The 17,500-nt window shown below is 40.5% G+C and overlaps 1 protein-coding gene and 1 long non-coding RNA gene across 2 annotated transcripts in view; one reads left to right on the forward strand and one right to left on the reverse strand.

Moving 5' to 3' along the window:
* Positions 1–17,500, forward strand: part of INVS (inversin) — a 671,909-nt gene that overhangs the window by 464,132 nt on the left and 190,277 nt on the right. Inside the window, exons 11-12 of the mRNA XM_085873805.1 lie at positions 2,036–2,265; positions 12,532–12,638. Of these exons, the coding sequence (XP_085729931.1) occupies positions 2,036–2,265; positions 12,532–12,638 (337 nt within the window). The remainder of the gene's footprint in view (positions 1–2,035; positions 2,266–12,531; positions 12,639–17,500) is intronic.
* Positions 2,890–11,492, reverse strand: LOC147030103 (uncharacterized). Its single transcript, XR_015056225.1, has 2 exons — positions 10,921–11,492; positions 2,890–5,191 (listed from the first exon to the last, which is right to left on the reverse strand). It is a non-coding gene; the product is annotated as an uncharacterized LOC147030103 (long non-coding RNA).

Consider the following 17,500-nt stretch of genomic DNA (forward strand, 5'->3'; position numbering starts at 1 on the left):
ATACATGTGATTTCATTTTCCTTTGTTCTCGCGGCTCTTTCGAAAGCAATTAGTTATTTTATGTCGATCAAATGTGCTTTAGAAAGCCTGTGCCAATTACCGATACTGATATTGGCCTGTGCCGATTATCGATAACGATATCAGGGTTGTTGGCCTGTGCCGATTGCAGATAGCGATATTGTTTTTTGCCAATATCATGATTATTGTCCTGTGCCGATGACCGATAATGGTATCAGGATTATTGGCCCGTCAATTACGAATACCGATATTGATTGATTATGAATACCATCGATTACAAAGACATAATTGTTTATTATGAAGGATTATTGTCCTTTGCTGATTCCTGAGAACAGCATCAGGATTATTGGCCAGTCAATTACGAATACCAATATCGATTATGAATACCGTCGATTACGAAGACATGTTGTCATCATGTGTACCAATATCGGTGTGTATATAATATGTTATCATCGCGTATACATGTTGTCATCGTGTGTGCCATTTAAAATTGAGTAGCACACATGTGGTGAATAAGACCATACATTTTATTTAGTGAGAGACATGTGCACACTGTTTGTGTATTTTACACACACAACATGCAAACGTAAGATGCATGGCGGCCTTAACAGCTGTCTGCATGGTGTCACCCATCAAAAATACTGCTGATATCGATATACCGGTATATACCAGTATGAGCCCTCAGATGTATCAATATTGGGGGGGGGGGGGAAATCGATACTGCCAGAGCTTGTCATGTACTATTGACAGGTATTCACTGATATTAATTACCATGATTGGGAGGGCTGAACTGAGAAAATAATAAGGGGAAAACTAAGAAAAGGGAGAAAAAGAGAGACAGACAGAGAGACACTCAGAGACAGACACTCAGAGACAGACACACAGAGACAGACACACAGAGACAGACACAGATAGACAGACACAGAGAGAGGGGAGAGAGAGGAGAGCGAGAGAGCATGAGAGAGCACGAGAGAGAACGAGAACGATAGAAAAAAAAGAAAGAAATAGAGAAAAAAGTATCAGGAAGTGTTGGAGAAGTGGCGAGATAAGGAAAAGAATGTTGGAAGGATAGAGTCAAAGAGAATTGAGAGAAGGATCAGGTATGGAACACAGATTATGGGGTGGGGAGAGGGGAAATTCAAATTCCACTACATTGCTTAGGTAACGAAAGAGTTCATAGAACACGATACCCCACGCAATGTTTAAATATATACAGTACTGTACTTCAGTTTTAATAAAATAATGATTTTAACGATCTTTAAACAAAATCCGAAAGTTTAGTGCCAATGAAGTAGTTCAGAAGCAGTTCTGAATACCACACTTATATACTACCCCATAGAACCTTTATTTAATTTGAAGTACTGCAAAACTGGAGGTTCTTGGAAGTATTATGACAGGCGACTTGTGTTCTATACTGTTCAAGTATGTATTTGAATTTAAATAAAATAAAGATTGTAAAAGTCGTATAAATAAATTAATTCCAGAATTTACTGCCATTTTTCCAGTGTCAATGACACCACCCTCTCAAACATGTTACACATTAATAATTTGTGCCCGTCAATTGTGTCCATTATGACATCCTTAAAACAGTAAGTTTCCTGTTTGGAATGATTTTCAATTTTGTTTGACTGCAAGGCAGGCAGACTGAGTAAAAATATTATCTCACTCTCTCTTGGCGCATGTGTGATCGAGATGAATTCAAAGCCAAAGTATGTTAAAACTAAAGACTTGACTTGCTATTCATGTTCCGATTCATGTTCAACATATAACATTCAATGTAAATAAATTGTTTCTCGATGATAAACTGGGGATCATAAACTGATAGAACAGCAGGACAGACATGAACCAATTCCTTAACCCTGCTCTTCCCTTCATGGGCACATCAAAATAATCTGGTCAATAACAGAAATTTTAGCAAATATTTAATTAGCTCAAACTCCCTATGACGTTACATATTAATCTTGATGATCAACTAAAGTTGTCAGGATATTTATGAAAGTGCTTGTCTGGTCTCCAGGTAGTGCATCTGTTTCTGTAAAGGATCGTGACGGCCACTCTCCATTGCATTGGGCAGCTCTTGGGGGAAATGCCGGTATATGCCTCTGCCTACTCCACTCGAGTGTTCCACCTGATGTGCGAGACTCAGCAGGTTGCACCCCTCTGCATTATGCTGCACATGGTGGTTACATCAACTGCATGACTGTCCTGATGGAAAACCATGCTGATCCAAATGTCCAAGATCACGAGGTAAGACCCGAGGTCAAGTTAGATTATATTTAGCTCAATATGAGTTGGCTTTCTTAAGATGGATTGATAATTTCAGATTTCCGAGTAAAAAAAAAAAAAAAAAAAAAAAATATATATATATATATATATATATATATATATATATATACATACACACATGTATGTATGTATGTATATATATATATATATACACATGTATGTATGTATGTATGTATATATATATATATATATATATATATATATACATATACATATATATATATATACATATACATATATATATATATATATATATATATATATATATACACACATGCATGTGTATGTATATATATATGTATGTATATATATATATATATATATACTGTATGTATGTATGTATATATACTGTATGTATGTATGTATATATACTGTATGTATGTATGTATATATACTGTATGTATGTATGTGTATATATACTGTGACGTGGATTTCTATCCTCGAACCGCGTCGTGATCGAAAGGATTCTTGATTGTTGAGGGATCTTGACCTCCTCGAGGATTCAACGTCTAGCCGACTCAGTGTTGCATGTATCGGGATAAAATAAACCACAGAAGTCCAGTAATAATCAATGTCCACAAGGAGTTCTTTCTTCTGTACCATTTATTTGCTCTCTCCCTGATCATTCTCCCCCTCCCCATATATCCATTCCATTTTATAAGCAGAGAGGCCTTTGATCGCAAAAACAGAATGCACAGCTTATCAGCCCGGTCACCTTGTACTTTCAGAAACCCAAGCAATGTCCAAAGTGTCAAAGAAAGACAAGATTATAAGTAGGTGGTAGGCCTTAACAACTAAATAGTAGAACAGTAGAGGAAAAACACAAACACTTTGACCTACTCAGACTGAGGCAAAGGTTTCTTGTCTAGAGAGTAATAATTTCCCCAACACTCCCCCCTTGTTGCCTAATAAGGCAACACTAGTTAAGTTTAACGATATATATTTTCTCTTCACTTGGAAATGCATTCTCTCTTGCGTTTGAGTGTGCCCATTTTCTTGGGTAGTCACATCCCCCTTTTTCCCCATCGTAGAGCTCAGTCCCTTAGCCTTTCCTGTCCCGCAAGCCAGGTGGCTTCATGTGGTTGTACAGCTTCGGACCTGGTTGAGGTTCCGGTAGGCCCCTAGGCCGATAGAAGATAAGGCTACCCGTTGGGCTGCACAGCTGATTTTCGACAACCTATTTCGGGAACAAAGCAGATGAGCAAGAGTGGATTGACAATTCCCGTGAATATTGAACACATTCATTTGCGCTACTTATGGATTTCCAAGTTCAGGTTCTATCTCAAAAGAGTCGTAGGACTCAGTGTCAAAACCAGGGTATGAGGGTGGTGCTTGGGCCACCATCACCTTTTAGCAGTATTCCTCTTTAGACAAGAAACAATCAATGCCGGCATTGTAATTGTTGCACATCTAACAAGCACCACTACAATGATGATCCACAATAACCCAACGGAAATCCAATGCAATAGGGTAGTTCCCCAGCCTCCAAAAATCCCTTCAAACCAGGAATAAAGCCCATCTTTCGTAAAATAATTGTGATACTTGGCTCCTTCTTGCTTAATCTTGTCAGCTATGTTCGTGATTTTCTCCGAGTTATCAGGGATATAAGTACAACACTCAGAGTTAATTACAGCACACGTTCCTCCTTGAGCTGCGAGAATGAGGTCGAGCGCAACTCGGTTTTGCATTGAAACTGCACGTAGGGCGACGACCTCCGAGTTGATATCAACCATGCCGAGAGCAGTTTTATTTGCCAATAATTCAAGCGAAGCAGCTAACTCTGCCAATCCCACAGACGTTTGTCCAACACCGTAGTGAGGGATTAAAATCATGAAGAACAGTTCAGTTGACGTGAAACCCCGTTTACCCCGTTTCAAATGCTCAAAAGGTGACTTAGATGACAGGCGCATATGTGGCAAAATGAATGACAAGAAACAAGATCCACTCCAATTAACTGGAAGCCATGGGTATGCTCGATTTCCACACACGAAATAGGTATTATTTAAAGCGACTTGTGGTCCCATCGTGTGATTTTCATAAACATAATGACTGCATTCAGAATTCCCTAAACTTCTTTCTCCCCATGCCTCTTGTACCAAGCATAGTTCGGGTTTTTCTGTTGCCCGTTCAACCATAAAATGTGGAGGCATTTTACTTAAATTAAAATTTGGCCAAAACCAGTTACTGAAATTTCGTTGTCGGAGGCAATTTCCATTTCCATTGGTAACGATGTGGTCGTCAAGGTTATTATCTTGTTTATCCCAGTTTCTTTCCTTTGCCCAGTACCCACACCATTCACTCAGATTAAATGGTATAGCCAGAAGCGGTATCCCAGTAACTGCTGAATGAGGTATCTTAGTACAAACCCAGCAATTGGTTTTATTAAAAGCTTTCGCGTGTTTACGAGAAAGAGCCAGATAAGTGTTTATTCCATGTGGTGAACCCACTTTGCTCGTTAAGCTTCTTCGGTCTCTGAATGCCCTAGGCTTAGTTTGGTGGGTAGTCTGACAGGCCCATCTCCAAAGAACATGCAAATAATGTTGATCACAGACAGTACTTATCGGATTAACAGGCCAAGTACACATTGTACAACTTGCATTTAGTAGTACAAATAATCCTGCAATGGAAAGAATCATTAAAGTTATCAGGAAGCAATGTTCTCCTCGGGTTCTTTTCTGCCGTGTGCCAGTTTGCAGTGTGTGGCATGGATCCATGTTGCTCTTCCTTTACACTTCACAGCTGTATGGGTAGTTAGCAGTATTTGAAATGGCCCACACCAACGTGCCTGAAGAGAGTTCTTCCGTTTGTAAATTTTCACGTAAACAAAGTCTCCGGGTTTGAAGTTGTGATGATCAGATGTGGCTGGTTCTGGCAGAGCTTGTTTCACCTGTGCATAAAAAGTTCTTACAGCATGCTTCAGAGAGACACAGAACGTAAGCAACGTGTCGTCCATTTGCTGCACGTTCATGTCTTTTATAGTCAAAGGAGGTGAGTTCGGTAATCTCATTGGTCTTCCCATCAGAATCTCATGCGGAGATAAGCCAGTGTTTCGATTTGCGGTAGATCTCAGTCATGAGAGCAATTGGCAGAGCATCTGGCCATTTTAATCCAGTTTGTTCACAAATCTTGGCCAGTTTATTCTTCAGGAATCCATTTTGCCTCTCTACTGCCCCCGCAGATTGCGGACGATGCGGGCAGTCGAAATGTTGCTTTATTTGCAATACGCGACATAATTCTTTCACCACTTCGGCTGTGAAATGAGTACCTTGGTCACTGGAGATCCTACAAGGTATTCCAAACCTACAGATGAAATCCTTCATCAACAGTTTAACCACAGTAATGGCATCTGCTTTCCGACAAGGGTAAGCCTCAACCCATTTGGTGAACAAATCGACGATGACTAACGCAAATTCAAAACCGCAGCATTTTGGTAACTGGACAAAATCCATCTGGATATGAACAAAAGGTCCGAATGGAATTGGATGACTCCCTGGGGCCATCTCCACCCCCCTTGCTGGGTTATGTTTTTGGCAAATATGACATGTCTTACAATACTGTTCTGCAATTGGACTAAACCCCGGGGCGAACCACTGTCTCCCAATTAAAGCACTCATGCCGCCTTTGCTAGTATGCCCGGCCCCATGTGCCAATCGGGCGAGCCAAGGTAATAGAGCTCTTGGTGCCACCACACGACCATCAGATGATCTCCATAATTTAGATTCATTATCGAATTCACATCCAGCCAGTATCCACAAATCTCGTTCTTTAGCACTGACAGCTGTCTGCAAAGTGTTTATATCGTCAATGGTCGGTGTTGCCTCTTGTCTCAATACACATTGTGATATTAAAAGAGCTCTGGTGTGGGCAGCAGATTTTGCAGCTGCATCTGCCCTGGCATTTCCCCGTGAGACGTCATCAGATCTCCCAGTGTGGGCGTCACATTTTACCACTGCAATTTGGTGAGGCAGAAGTATTGCTTCCAGTAGATTCGCAATCCATGTTCCATTCCTTACTTGTGTACCTGATGACGTTATAAAACCCCTTTCGCGCCAGAGTGCTCCGAATTCGTGTACAGCACCAAAGGCATAGCCGGAGTCAGTGTAGATTGTCACTATTTGGCCTTTGGCTAAATGGCATGCACGAGTGAGGGCGAACAGTTCTGCCTGCTGCGCGGAACAGCTCTCAGCCAATCTCCCGCTTTCGATTACTTCGTGATCAGAGCCAACGGCGTAGCCTGTTAATAAACATCCATCAGGTGCACGCGATGATGAGCCGTCGACATATAGAACCAATTCAGAATTTTGGATTGGTGTGTCTTTCAAGTCAGGACGGGGTTGACACGTGTGGGCGATTATCTCTTCACAATTGTGAGGATCACCATCTTGTACTCCTGGCAACAAACTAGCAGGATTCAGCGGTGCGCATCTCCTAATCGTAATGTTCGTGGGTGCTGTGAGTGAGAGTTCGTATGTTGTTGCTCTTGAAGCCGACAAATGTTGTGTTTTCGTTTTTAACAATACAGCTGTCACTGCATGCGGTACCAGGAGAATCAAAGTGTTTCCCGCGACGAGCGCTTCGGTCGCCTGCACCGCGAGCGAAGCGGCTGCTACTGCCTTGAGACAAGGGGGAATCCTTGCGCTACCGGATCCAATTTAGTACTATAATATGCAACAGGCCGTAATTTATTCCCGTGCTTCTGTGTCAGCACAGATTGTGCGAATCCCTGTCTCTCACATGCATACAAATGGAAAGGTTTTTCATAGTTTGGTAAACCCAGAGCGGGAGCCGAAGAAAGAGCCTGTTTTAACGTTACAAAAGCCTTGTCTGCATTTTGTGTCCATGCAAGTGGGCTGGGCGCGTTTGCCGAACCAATGTCCACCAGGGGCGCACTAAGGCCGCATAATCTGGTATCCACTGTCTGCAATAGCCGGTCACTCCGAGGAAAGACCTCATCTGTTTAGCAGTAGTTGGCTTGGGCAGGTTTAATATTGCCGCTATACGTTCAGGGAGATGCGTCTTGTGTCTCCCTTCAGAATATGTCCCAAATATTTAACTTCTTCTTGGCAAAATTGCAATTTAGCTCTCGATGCTTTGTGTCCTTTCCCGGCTAAGGCCCTCAACAATGTCAATGTATCTCGTTCGCATGCGTCTTTTGACGCTGAACAGATCAGCAGGTCGTCAACATATTGAATCAGTGTGGATCCACAAGGGAAAACTACATCATCCAAGTCGTCTTTGAGGGCCCTCGAGAATAATGTTGGACTTTCACAATAACCCTGGGGCAATACAGTCCAAGTGTATTGCTTTCCCTGGTAGGTGAATGCAAACAGAAACTGTACTTCTTGGGCTATTGGTATACTAAAAAAACTGAACAAAGATCCACAACACTAAAATAGGTAGTGTTACTTGGGATGCTTGATAGAATGGTAGTTGGATTTGCAATTACAGGAAAAGCTGGAATTACCGCATCATTCACTGCCCTCAAATCCTGTACGAATCTCCACGTTGGTTTCCCAGGTTTTCTCACAGGTAGGATCGGTGTATTACATTGACTAACAGTGGGAATAATTATCCCTTGTTTCAATAGTGCTTCCACGACAGGAGCAATTCCTACCTCGGCTTCTGGAGACAAAGGGTATTGCGGTTTTCGAGGCAGTTTCTTTTTTGGATCTATAGTGATCTTGATTGGATTCATACTTTTAATTTGGCCGACATCGTTGGCATGTGTTGCCCACAGACAAGTCGGGACTTGTTCGAGTATTTCAGGTAATTTTCCTGACCCATTTAATTCTGAGAGATCGACCACCTCAAACACAGCTTTTGCTGATCCTTGACATTCTGTCCAACAGAATCCCTGTTCCCGATCTTCCAAAGTCCGTTTACTTGGCTCGATTCCATCAAAGTCGCTTGTGATGCTTTTTTCAAAGAGGTTACCATGTGACCAATGTCCGTTTCTTGGTAACCTTCTGCAATCGCTAAAGTAACATGTGGTGTAACACTGGATGGTTGGTTCCACAATTTTAATTGTTCCTGCGTCAGATGCACCTCCAGGCCAATTCCTTGCTTCCCAATCCAAATTGTTCCCAACACTAAGTCAAAGGTCTGGTGTAATTTCGAGAGTGTTTCACTCGCATAGACGTTATCTTTTCCCTTGATGTTGCAATCTGCAATGCAATGTAGTCGAGTCTGTAAGTACCGTCTGTCCATGCCGTGTTTACTCACCCAATCGAGCACCTCGGGTACGTTTCTCTCCAAATGTGATAAATATTCCTGCAAATGGTTAAATGCTTCACAATTAATCACAGTCCATTGATATACAAGATTTTCTGTATTTTCCTGTAATAAATTCATCATAGTTATGTGTGATTCGTGAGGCATTTCTAAATATACACCATCAGGGGTACACTTAATTGAACAATTCAGCTTGCATAACAGATCTCTCCCCAACAGATTAATTGGTGTATCAGTTGCCATCAAAAATGCATGGTTTGCAGACAATGGTCCAATTTCCACCCGGAGCTGCTCTGTCAGTGGAATCGTACTAGCAACTCCCGACATTCCCACTACTTTTACTCGTTCTCGCGATAACGGGGCGTCTGGGAAATCACTCCTTCTGAGCGCAGATTTGGTCGCTCCTGTGTCGACTAAGAAAGGAATCTCTTGGCCTTCAATTTTCAAAGTCAATTTCGGTTCGTCACATGGTTTCAAAGTCAGGAAGGGTAACTCAGACGAAGTCGCTTCTTTTCTTTGTCATAAAACGAATGGGTTTTGGGTTTGAAATGAACCTTGAGATGGAGGAGGAAGAAATGAGGTTGGAGGAGGAGGGAACGAGGCTGGAGGAGGAGGAGGAGGGAATTCGGTTTGAGGTGCAGTGGGTTGAAATGAACCAGCTTGCTCAAACTGTGTTCCCCATCTTTCCTGCTGTCTATAATATGGATTTTCATTCACTGGAGGCGTGGAGTGTCTGCGAGTTTCATCTCTGTATTGTGCCGCTGGTCTCTGTTCTACCGGTTCATACGAACTATAAGTTCGACTGTTTCTACGATTTCGGCATTCATTAGCCCAGTGCCCTTGTTTTCCGCATGTATAACAGAAATCTCTGCGCTGGTCTCTGTATTTTGGTCTCTGACGGTAATTGGTTTGCCCTCGGTTTTGTGCATTATATCTCACATTCCTTTCCCCGGGGCATTCACCTTGACCTTGAACCTGGGATAGCATTAATGTTGATTCGTTTTCCTCGTCAGAACGATGTTTCAACAATGAATTACAATGCGTTACATATTCCATCAAGTCTTTCACTTCCTTTAATTCCCAACCAATACATACTCGCTTTATCTCATTTTGTAATTTGGCCGTCAAACCATTAAGGTAGACATGAGCAAATGGTACCCCCTCTTCTTTCAGTCCAGAGTGACATTGGTATACACCCCGAAAACGCTCTAAGAACTCCAATGGGTCCTCGCCAGCGCGTTGCCTGCACACCTGTATTTTTGCCCAGTCGGTCTTAAGTGTTACCACCTCTGTGACAGCGTCAATGAGGGTGTCAATATGTTCTTTGAGCTCCTCCCTGTCTCCAGGAGCTTCATCTGGCCATGCAGCGACCTGTTTCAATTGTCGGAGTAACCCTTCTGGTACCACTAATTTTAATAATATTTCCATGTCCATATATGTTGGCTGATGGCATGCCACCACCACGCGTAGTTCCGCCTGGAATTTTTTTGGGTTCTCCCGTATCTTCGGCATCTCATTTACGATGGCTTTTAATTCAGAGCCCCACGGACGATATATCGCTTGTACCTCCCTTGCACCCGGGTAATCTCGCAATGGAAACGCGCCAATGAGTGCCTCATCATCTCCGTCCTTCGCGGTCTCCGGCATTATTTTTTTTGATCGAGTTTGTATTTTACCCTTGTCAGCAAGAGGAACTTTATTTTTGCTTTGTGTTCTTGTTTCTTTCTTAATTACTCGCCTGGCTCCCCGTTGAGCCTCTCCTTGCCCTGTGGCATCATCTCCCTCTGTCTCTCCCGCTTCTTCGTCCTCGAGCGGTTGTGCTATCGGAACTGTGCACTCTGGCCATGTATCTGAGTCTTCTTCTTCATCCTCAAATCTGACAGCCACTGCTCGCTGTCTCTTGGTTTTATTTTCAAGTCTCACCGGCATTTGCTTCGTTAATTGGTCTAGCTGACCCTTCAGGTTTAACAACCGTGCCTTTTCGTCTCTGTCATGACATTCCTTCATCCAATTTATATAAACGCTCCAGTTCACCTGCTTCTGGACCTTTTTGTCACTATTTTTCACTTCCAGTACTTTTCTTAAATTGTCTAAACACTCGTGATCGAACGTTCCATTCTCAGGGAAGGGTAATCGACTATTTTTGGTCCAATTGCACCATTTCCCCATGTCTCTCACAGCTTCAGGCCCATACTTATCAAACATAATTCTTGCACATGTACTTCTCCGTGGTTTTTGAATACAATTTGCCTCGGTATACCCATTTTCCTTCCTTTTACAATTTCTATTTCCCATCTCTAAAATCACACAAATCACAACCGCTAAATTCACTCTAAAATCACAGAATAAAATAAATCGCACCCCCGGAGAACCCCCCCTGCTTACCTTCGCTCAAGCACTTGTCGTTCCTCCAGGCACTGCCTCCGGCAGATTAAGCACCTCCGGTCACGAGCGCCGCACAACGCCGATTCGAATCCGTGTCACTGGCACCAACTGACGTGGATTTCTATCCTCGAACCGCGTCGTGATCGAAAGGATTCTTGATTGTTGAGGGATCTTGACCTCCTCGAGGATTCAACGTCTAGCCGACTCAGTGTTGCATGTATCGGGATAAAATAAACCACAGAAGTCCAGTAATAATCAATGTCCACAAGGAGTTCTTTCTTCTGTACCATTTATTTGCTCTCTCCCTGATCATTCTCCCCCTCCCCATATATCCATTCCATTTTATAAGCAGAGAGGCCTTTGATCGCAAAAACAGAATGCACAGCTTATCAGCCCGGTCACCTTGTACTTTCAGAAACCCAAGCAATGTCCAAAGTGTCAAAGAAAGACAAGATTATAAGTAGGTGGTAGGCCTTAACAACTAAATAGTAGAACAGTAGAGGAAAAACACAAACACTTTGACCTACTCAGACTGAGGCAAAGGTTTCTTGTCTAGAGAGTAATAATTTCCCCAACAACTGTATGTATGTATGTATATATATACTGTATGTATGTATATATATGTATATATATGTATATATATATATATATATATATATATATATATGTATATATATGTATGTATATGTATATATACTGTATGTATATATGTATGTATATATATATACTGTATGTATATATGTATGTATATATATACATACAGTATATATATATACATATATACATACAGTATGTATATATGTATATATATATATATATACTGTATGTATATATGTATATATATATACTGTATGTATATATGTATATATATATACTGTATGTATATATGTATATATATATATACTGTATGTATATATATATATATATATATATATATATACTGTATGTATGTGTATATATATATATATATACTGTATGTATGTATATATATATATATATATACTGTATGTATGTATATATATATATATATATACTGTATGTATGTATATATATATATATATATATATATATATATATATATATATATGTATATATGTATATATATATATATACTGTATGTATGTATGTATATATATATATATATATATATATATATATATATATATATATATATATATATATATATATATATATATTTGAGGTCGATTGGATGTGACATCATGAGAAAATATACTGAAAGTTAAAAAAAAATAATGAATGCAAAGACGAAGGTTCCTCCTAAGAACACAAGGGTAGTACAGCATGCACATGAGATTTTTTGAATGTGCCTTATTTGTTATCATCTGGTATTTTCCACAAGCCATGGCATGACCCTTCTTTTCTATTTTTTGGCATTTTCTACAAGCTATGCAATGTCCCTTTTTTCAATATTTTGCCACATGGCACATACCATATAAACGGGTATTTTCTATGCCCCTGGATTTTTCCAAAGAATGATATTGGTCACACCATATTATCGCAACCAAAATATTTAATGTTCAACATAAATATCTGATTTTTTGCTGAACTCTCAGTAATGAAATTACCTTTTCCAATCCTCACCGTAACCAGGGAATGACAGCTTTACATTGGAGTTGCAACAATGGATATTTGGATGCGGTCAAGTTGCTGTTGGATGATGGAGCATTTCTTAACCATATGGAGAATACCGAAGAAAGGTACGGAAAACATTGATCCTCTGCAATGTTTACCATTGGCAGCGGAGAGATTATTGCATTTGGGTCCATTTGTTTGTTTGTTTTCCCATTTGTCTTTGTTCCTTGCAAAATCGAAGATTTTTCAAATATATTGGTCAGTCGATTTTGTTATTCTGTCTGTTGGGTTGTCAATCTTGTCTACCCTTTTTATCAGTATTTTCGTTGATATGTTTGTCTGTCTGTCTGTTTGTCTGTATGTCTGTTCGGTCCAGTGCTCCGTTAATACAATGGCAATTTCGATGAAACTTGGTTGGTAGGTTCATACCATGACCTAGTTATGTGCAAATGAGAACCGTTGCTATGGACGTATCCGTTGCCGAGCAACGGACCTTTGAAATTTTCAATAAAATCTCAAAAATTAATTTTTTCAAAAATCAAAAATCTGGCCACGAGCGACTGTGGGCAGTACATTCAGCCATATTGTCAAAAATTTCCAGCCGGATCCTATGAAAACTGTCGGAGAAGATAGACTTTGAATGAACCATAGTCGAAAACAATAAAAAAACGAAGTTCGTTATATCTCAGAGACTGTGAGTCAGATATACATGAAACCTATATGGTAGGTTTATGGTATGTCCTAGTTATGCGTGAGAAAGAACCGTTGCTATGGATGCTTTTGTTGGCTAGTATCGGCTGAAAAACGACTAAATTCGACTTGATCGACTACCCATGTCCACCTACCGGCTTGTCTGTTTGTCTGTCAATCATCTACTGGTCACAATTCCAAACCGATTGTCATGAAACTTTACCAAGTTGTAGAGGTAGTCTAAATCAAACGGATGACCAAGAAGGAGCCAAAATAAGTAAAAAGCAAATATTGAGTCATCGAGAGGAACTTGGATAGGATTCAGGTTTCATCCGCTACTCTACAACCCTTAAACCCATCCAGGCACAGCCAAATGAGTCTTTATGAGAATTTTCTACAAGAATGCAGTTCTCCTTCGAGACCAGTACACTGGCACTCATTTCGCCGACCTCGGAAGGATGACAGGCTGAGTCAACCCCCTGGTGTTAATTCAGCAGCCAACGGGGCTTGAACTCAGGACCCTGGGATCCCAAGCCACCATCCTAACCACTAAGCCAACACCAGGCTTAAAGAGAGCAAGAGATGAAAGAGAAGAAAAAGAAATAAGTAGAATGAAAAGAGAATTGTGAAAAAAAATTTAGAAACAAATGTGAAAGGAACAAAAAACAAAGATGGTGGGAAGAACCCGGGCAGATAGATTTCAGCATTTGCTCCCCATGCTCAACACAGCATCATGTACAAGCTACCATCAGAGGTGAAGCACAGTCCTCACAGCATCAGGATATGGTACAAACAAAATGAAACAGAAGACCAAGAAGTAAAGAGCAAAGATGGAATCATCAGGAGGAACCTGGACAGGATTCGGGTTTCAGCCACCACACCACAACCCTCAAACCCATCCAGGTGCAGCCAAGTGAGCCTTACAGAAAAAAATTGTGCAATAACTCACTTCTCCTTAGAGATATAGATTTTCTTTAAAAGAGAGAAAGAGAGGAAAAAGAAAGAATTAGAATAAAAAGAGAATTGTGAAAGAAAAAAATTAGAAATAATTCTCAAAGGAACAAAAAACAAAGATGGCGGGAAGAACCTGGATTGATAGATTTCAGCAGTTACCTTCTAGGCTCAACGCAGCATCATGTACAACCTACCAGAGGTCCGTCAGCAAGGAAGCAAGTTCAGTCAGCAAGTTTCATTATGTTTGCGCAATATCCTGATGCTGTGTGGACTGAAGTCCAAGAAGGAACCTAAAGAAGTAAAGAGCAAAGATGGAGTCATCAGGAGGAACCTGGACTGGATTCGGGTTTCACCCGCTACTCCACATCCCTCATACCCATCCAGGTACAGCCAAGTGAGCCAAATAGAAAAATTTCTGCAATAATTCCCTTCTCCTTAGAAATATTTACAACAAAAGAGAGAAAGAGAGTAAGAGATGAAGGAGAAGAAAAAAAAAGAAGTGGAATGAAAACAGAATTGTGAAAAAAAATACAATTTGAAGTAAATGTGAAAGGAACAAAAAGAAAAGATGGCGTGAAGAATCCAGACAGATTGATTTCAGCATTTACTCCACAGGCTCAATGCAGCATCGTGTAAAAGCTATCAAAAGTCCATCAGCAGGGAAGCACAGTACCCACAGCATCAGGATATGGTACAAACAAAATGAAATGGAAGACCAAGACGTAAAGAGCAAAGATGGAGTCATCAGGATGAACCTGGAGGACAGGATTCGGGTTTCAGCCACCACCCCACAACCCTCAAACCTATCCAGGCGCAGCCAAGTGAGTCTTCCAGAAAAAAATTCTGCATTAATTCACTTCTCCTTAGAGATATATATATAACAAAAGAGAGAAAGAGAGTAAGACATGAAAAAGAAGAAAGAAAAAAAGAATTAGAATGAAAAATGAATTGTGAGAAAAATGTGAAAGGAACAATAGACCAAGATAGTGGGAAGAACCCAGACAGATAGATTTCAGCTGTTACTCCCCAGGCTCAACGCAGCATCATGTATGGTCATCAGGTGGAACCTGAATCGAATTTGGGTTTCAGCCGCTTCTCCACAACCCTCAAACCCAACTGAGAAGCCTATTGATTTTGAGGTCAAATTTCTAAAGTCGTGATTTTTCATCTGATCTACTGGAAAGTTGAACAGGGTTTGCATATTGCGTCACTGCATTGGTTAATCTACTATTCAAGGTCAAAAGTCAACTGAAGGTCAAATTTCTAAAATTATTAATTTAAATTTGAAAGATCATAAATTTTCATCCGATTAAACTGAGCTTTGATCAAGATTGTCAATTTTTATCTTCATGAAATGGGCAATTTGATGTATCCATGGCAACCTTTGGAGAGGGGGTTGGATTTTGCAAGTATCATGTTCTGCATGACGTCTTTTTCTTGTTTATTTGTTACTTGCCAAAATCGAAGATTTTTCAAGTCTATTAGTTGGTTGCGTATGTTATTATTTGTTTGTATGTTTTTATGTTTATGGCCTTCAGGTCTCAATTTCCAGCGTAATGTATCCAGTGATTCATAGCTATGATGAACAGGCATTATATAATATGAGTGAGGAAAGTGAACAAAGAGCTTTATCGTGAAGAAATCATTGTGGCTTGTTCTAAAATGTTCCAAGTCGTCATGGTTGAGCAGGCCAAAAAACATGGCAGCTTCAGACCCGGATGAGGTTACCCAGGAGATGCCTGAAGACCCCAAAGAGTGAGGTGGCCGAGGATGCACCTGATAATGGATATAATGAAATAATGCTGTTAATTATCTTCAAAATGGGTGTCTTAATTAACCCAAACTCCCAATTTTCACTCATGCACTTCTTTGGAGTTCTCTTAGTATGCATGCCAAGTTTCAGGCTGCTAGATGTTATGGTTTTGGAGGTATGGAGGAGACAAACTGACACACACTCATACATACATACATACATACATACATACATACATACACACACGAATGCACACACACAGACACACACACACACACACACACACACACACACACACACACACACACACACACACACACACACACACACACACACACACACATTTATTTGGATCGACGTCGCCTGTGGCTGCTGGTCGCATCATTGCTGGGAGCGCACCTGTACTGCTGATTCAGTGCCCCCCTGTTCCCAGTAAGCCATTACTCATTTCGCCGACCTCAGAAGGATGAGTCAACACACCTGGTGTTATTTAACGACATGACAGGAGCTCAAACTCAAGACCCGAAAATCTCAAGCCAGCGACCTTAATCGTTAAGCGAATACCAGGTTTATTGGTTAGGCTTATTAATGGCTTTTATTGCCGTTCAATTGTAATTTGCCTTAGCTGCATTTGTTATTCTACTTTCGTACATGGTGTTTTTGCCTTTTGGTATTGCATTGCGTGTTTACTAGTATCTTAGTTCAGTAATATTTTCTCTACGTTTTGTTGTTTTGTTCGTTTTGTAATTCCTTTATTTATATCCATGGATGTATGCATGTATGAAGGAGCATACCATGTGGGTGAATACGTCAGACTATTTAGCTTACATTTTGTGGGTCTCTCTTCTTTTAACTCAACTTGACTAAGGTCCTGTGGAAATAATGACATTTTGGTGAAATTTCAGCACTTCCATCAAGGCACCTTCATTCTGAGAAAGTAGTTGAGTACTTATTATGGTTGCTGGAACTATTTTTTTTAAACACATGCAAGCAGTTAGCTTTAAAAATAAATCACACATCAAACTGACAACTCAATGCAGATGTGTGTGTGTGTGTGTGTGTGTGTGTGTGTGTGTGTGTGTGTGTGTGTGTGTGTGTGTGTGTGTGTGTGTGTGTGTGTGTGTGTGTGTGTGTGTGTGTGTGTGTGTGTACTTGTTACCTTGCTAAACGTAGCCTCATTTTTGTAAATACATATTTTGTTTCACAAAATGAAAGATGAGGCAAATTTTTATTTGTGATAATTGGCATAAACCCATTTCCCTCCATGTAGTGGGTAACAACAGAGAACACAGAATATGATATTTCTTTTTTTTTAAAGAGTATGATGGAATAAGCTCTTGAGCATCTGATCAATGATTTGTTACCTCTGCCACTGAAGGTGGGTGGAGGTTATGTTTACACCCCTGTCTGTCTGTCCATCTGTCTATCTGGTTGTTTGTTTGTGAACAGGATATCTCAAAAGGTCGTGGACGTATTCGGATGAAATTTGGTGGAGAGCTTGGGGACATGACACGGAGGAAATGATGAGATTTGGATGAAGATCCAGATCTGGATCTGGATCTGATAATTTTTAAAATTATTTTTCACCAT

Source organism: Eptatretus burgeri, chromosome 3, assembly GCF_056783735.1.
Source record: "Eptatretus burgeri isolate ZD-2024b chromosome 3, Ebu_testis_v1, whole genome shotgun sequence".
Classification (NCBI taxonomy): domain Eukaryota; kingdom Metazoa; phylum Chordata; class Myxini; order Myxiniformes; family Myxinidae; genus Eptatretus; species Eptatretus burgeri.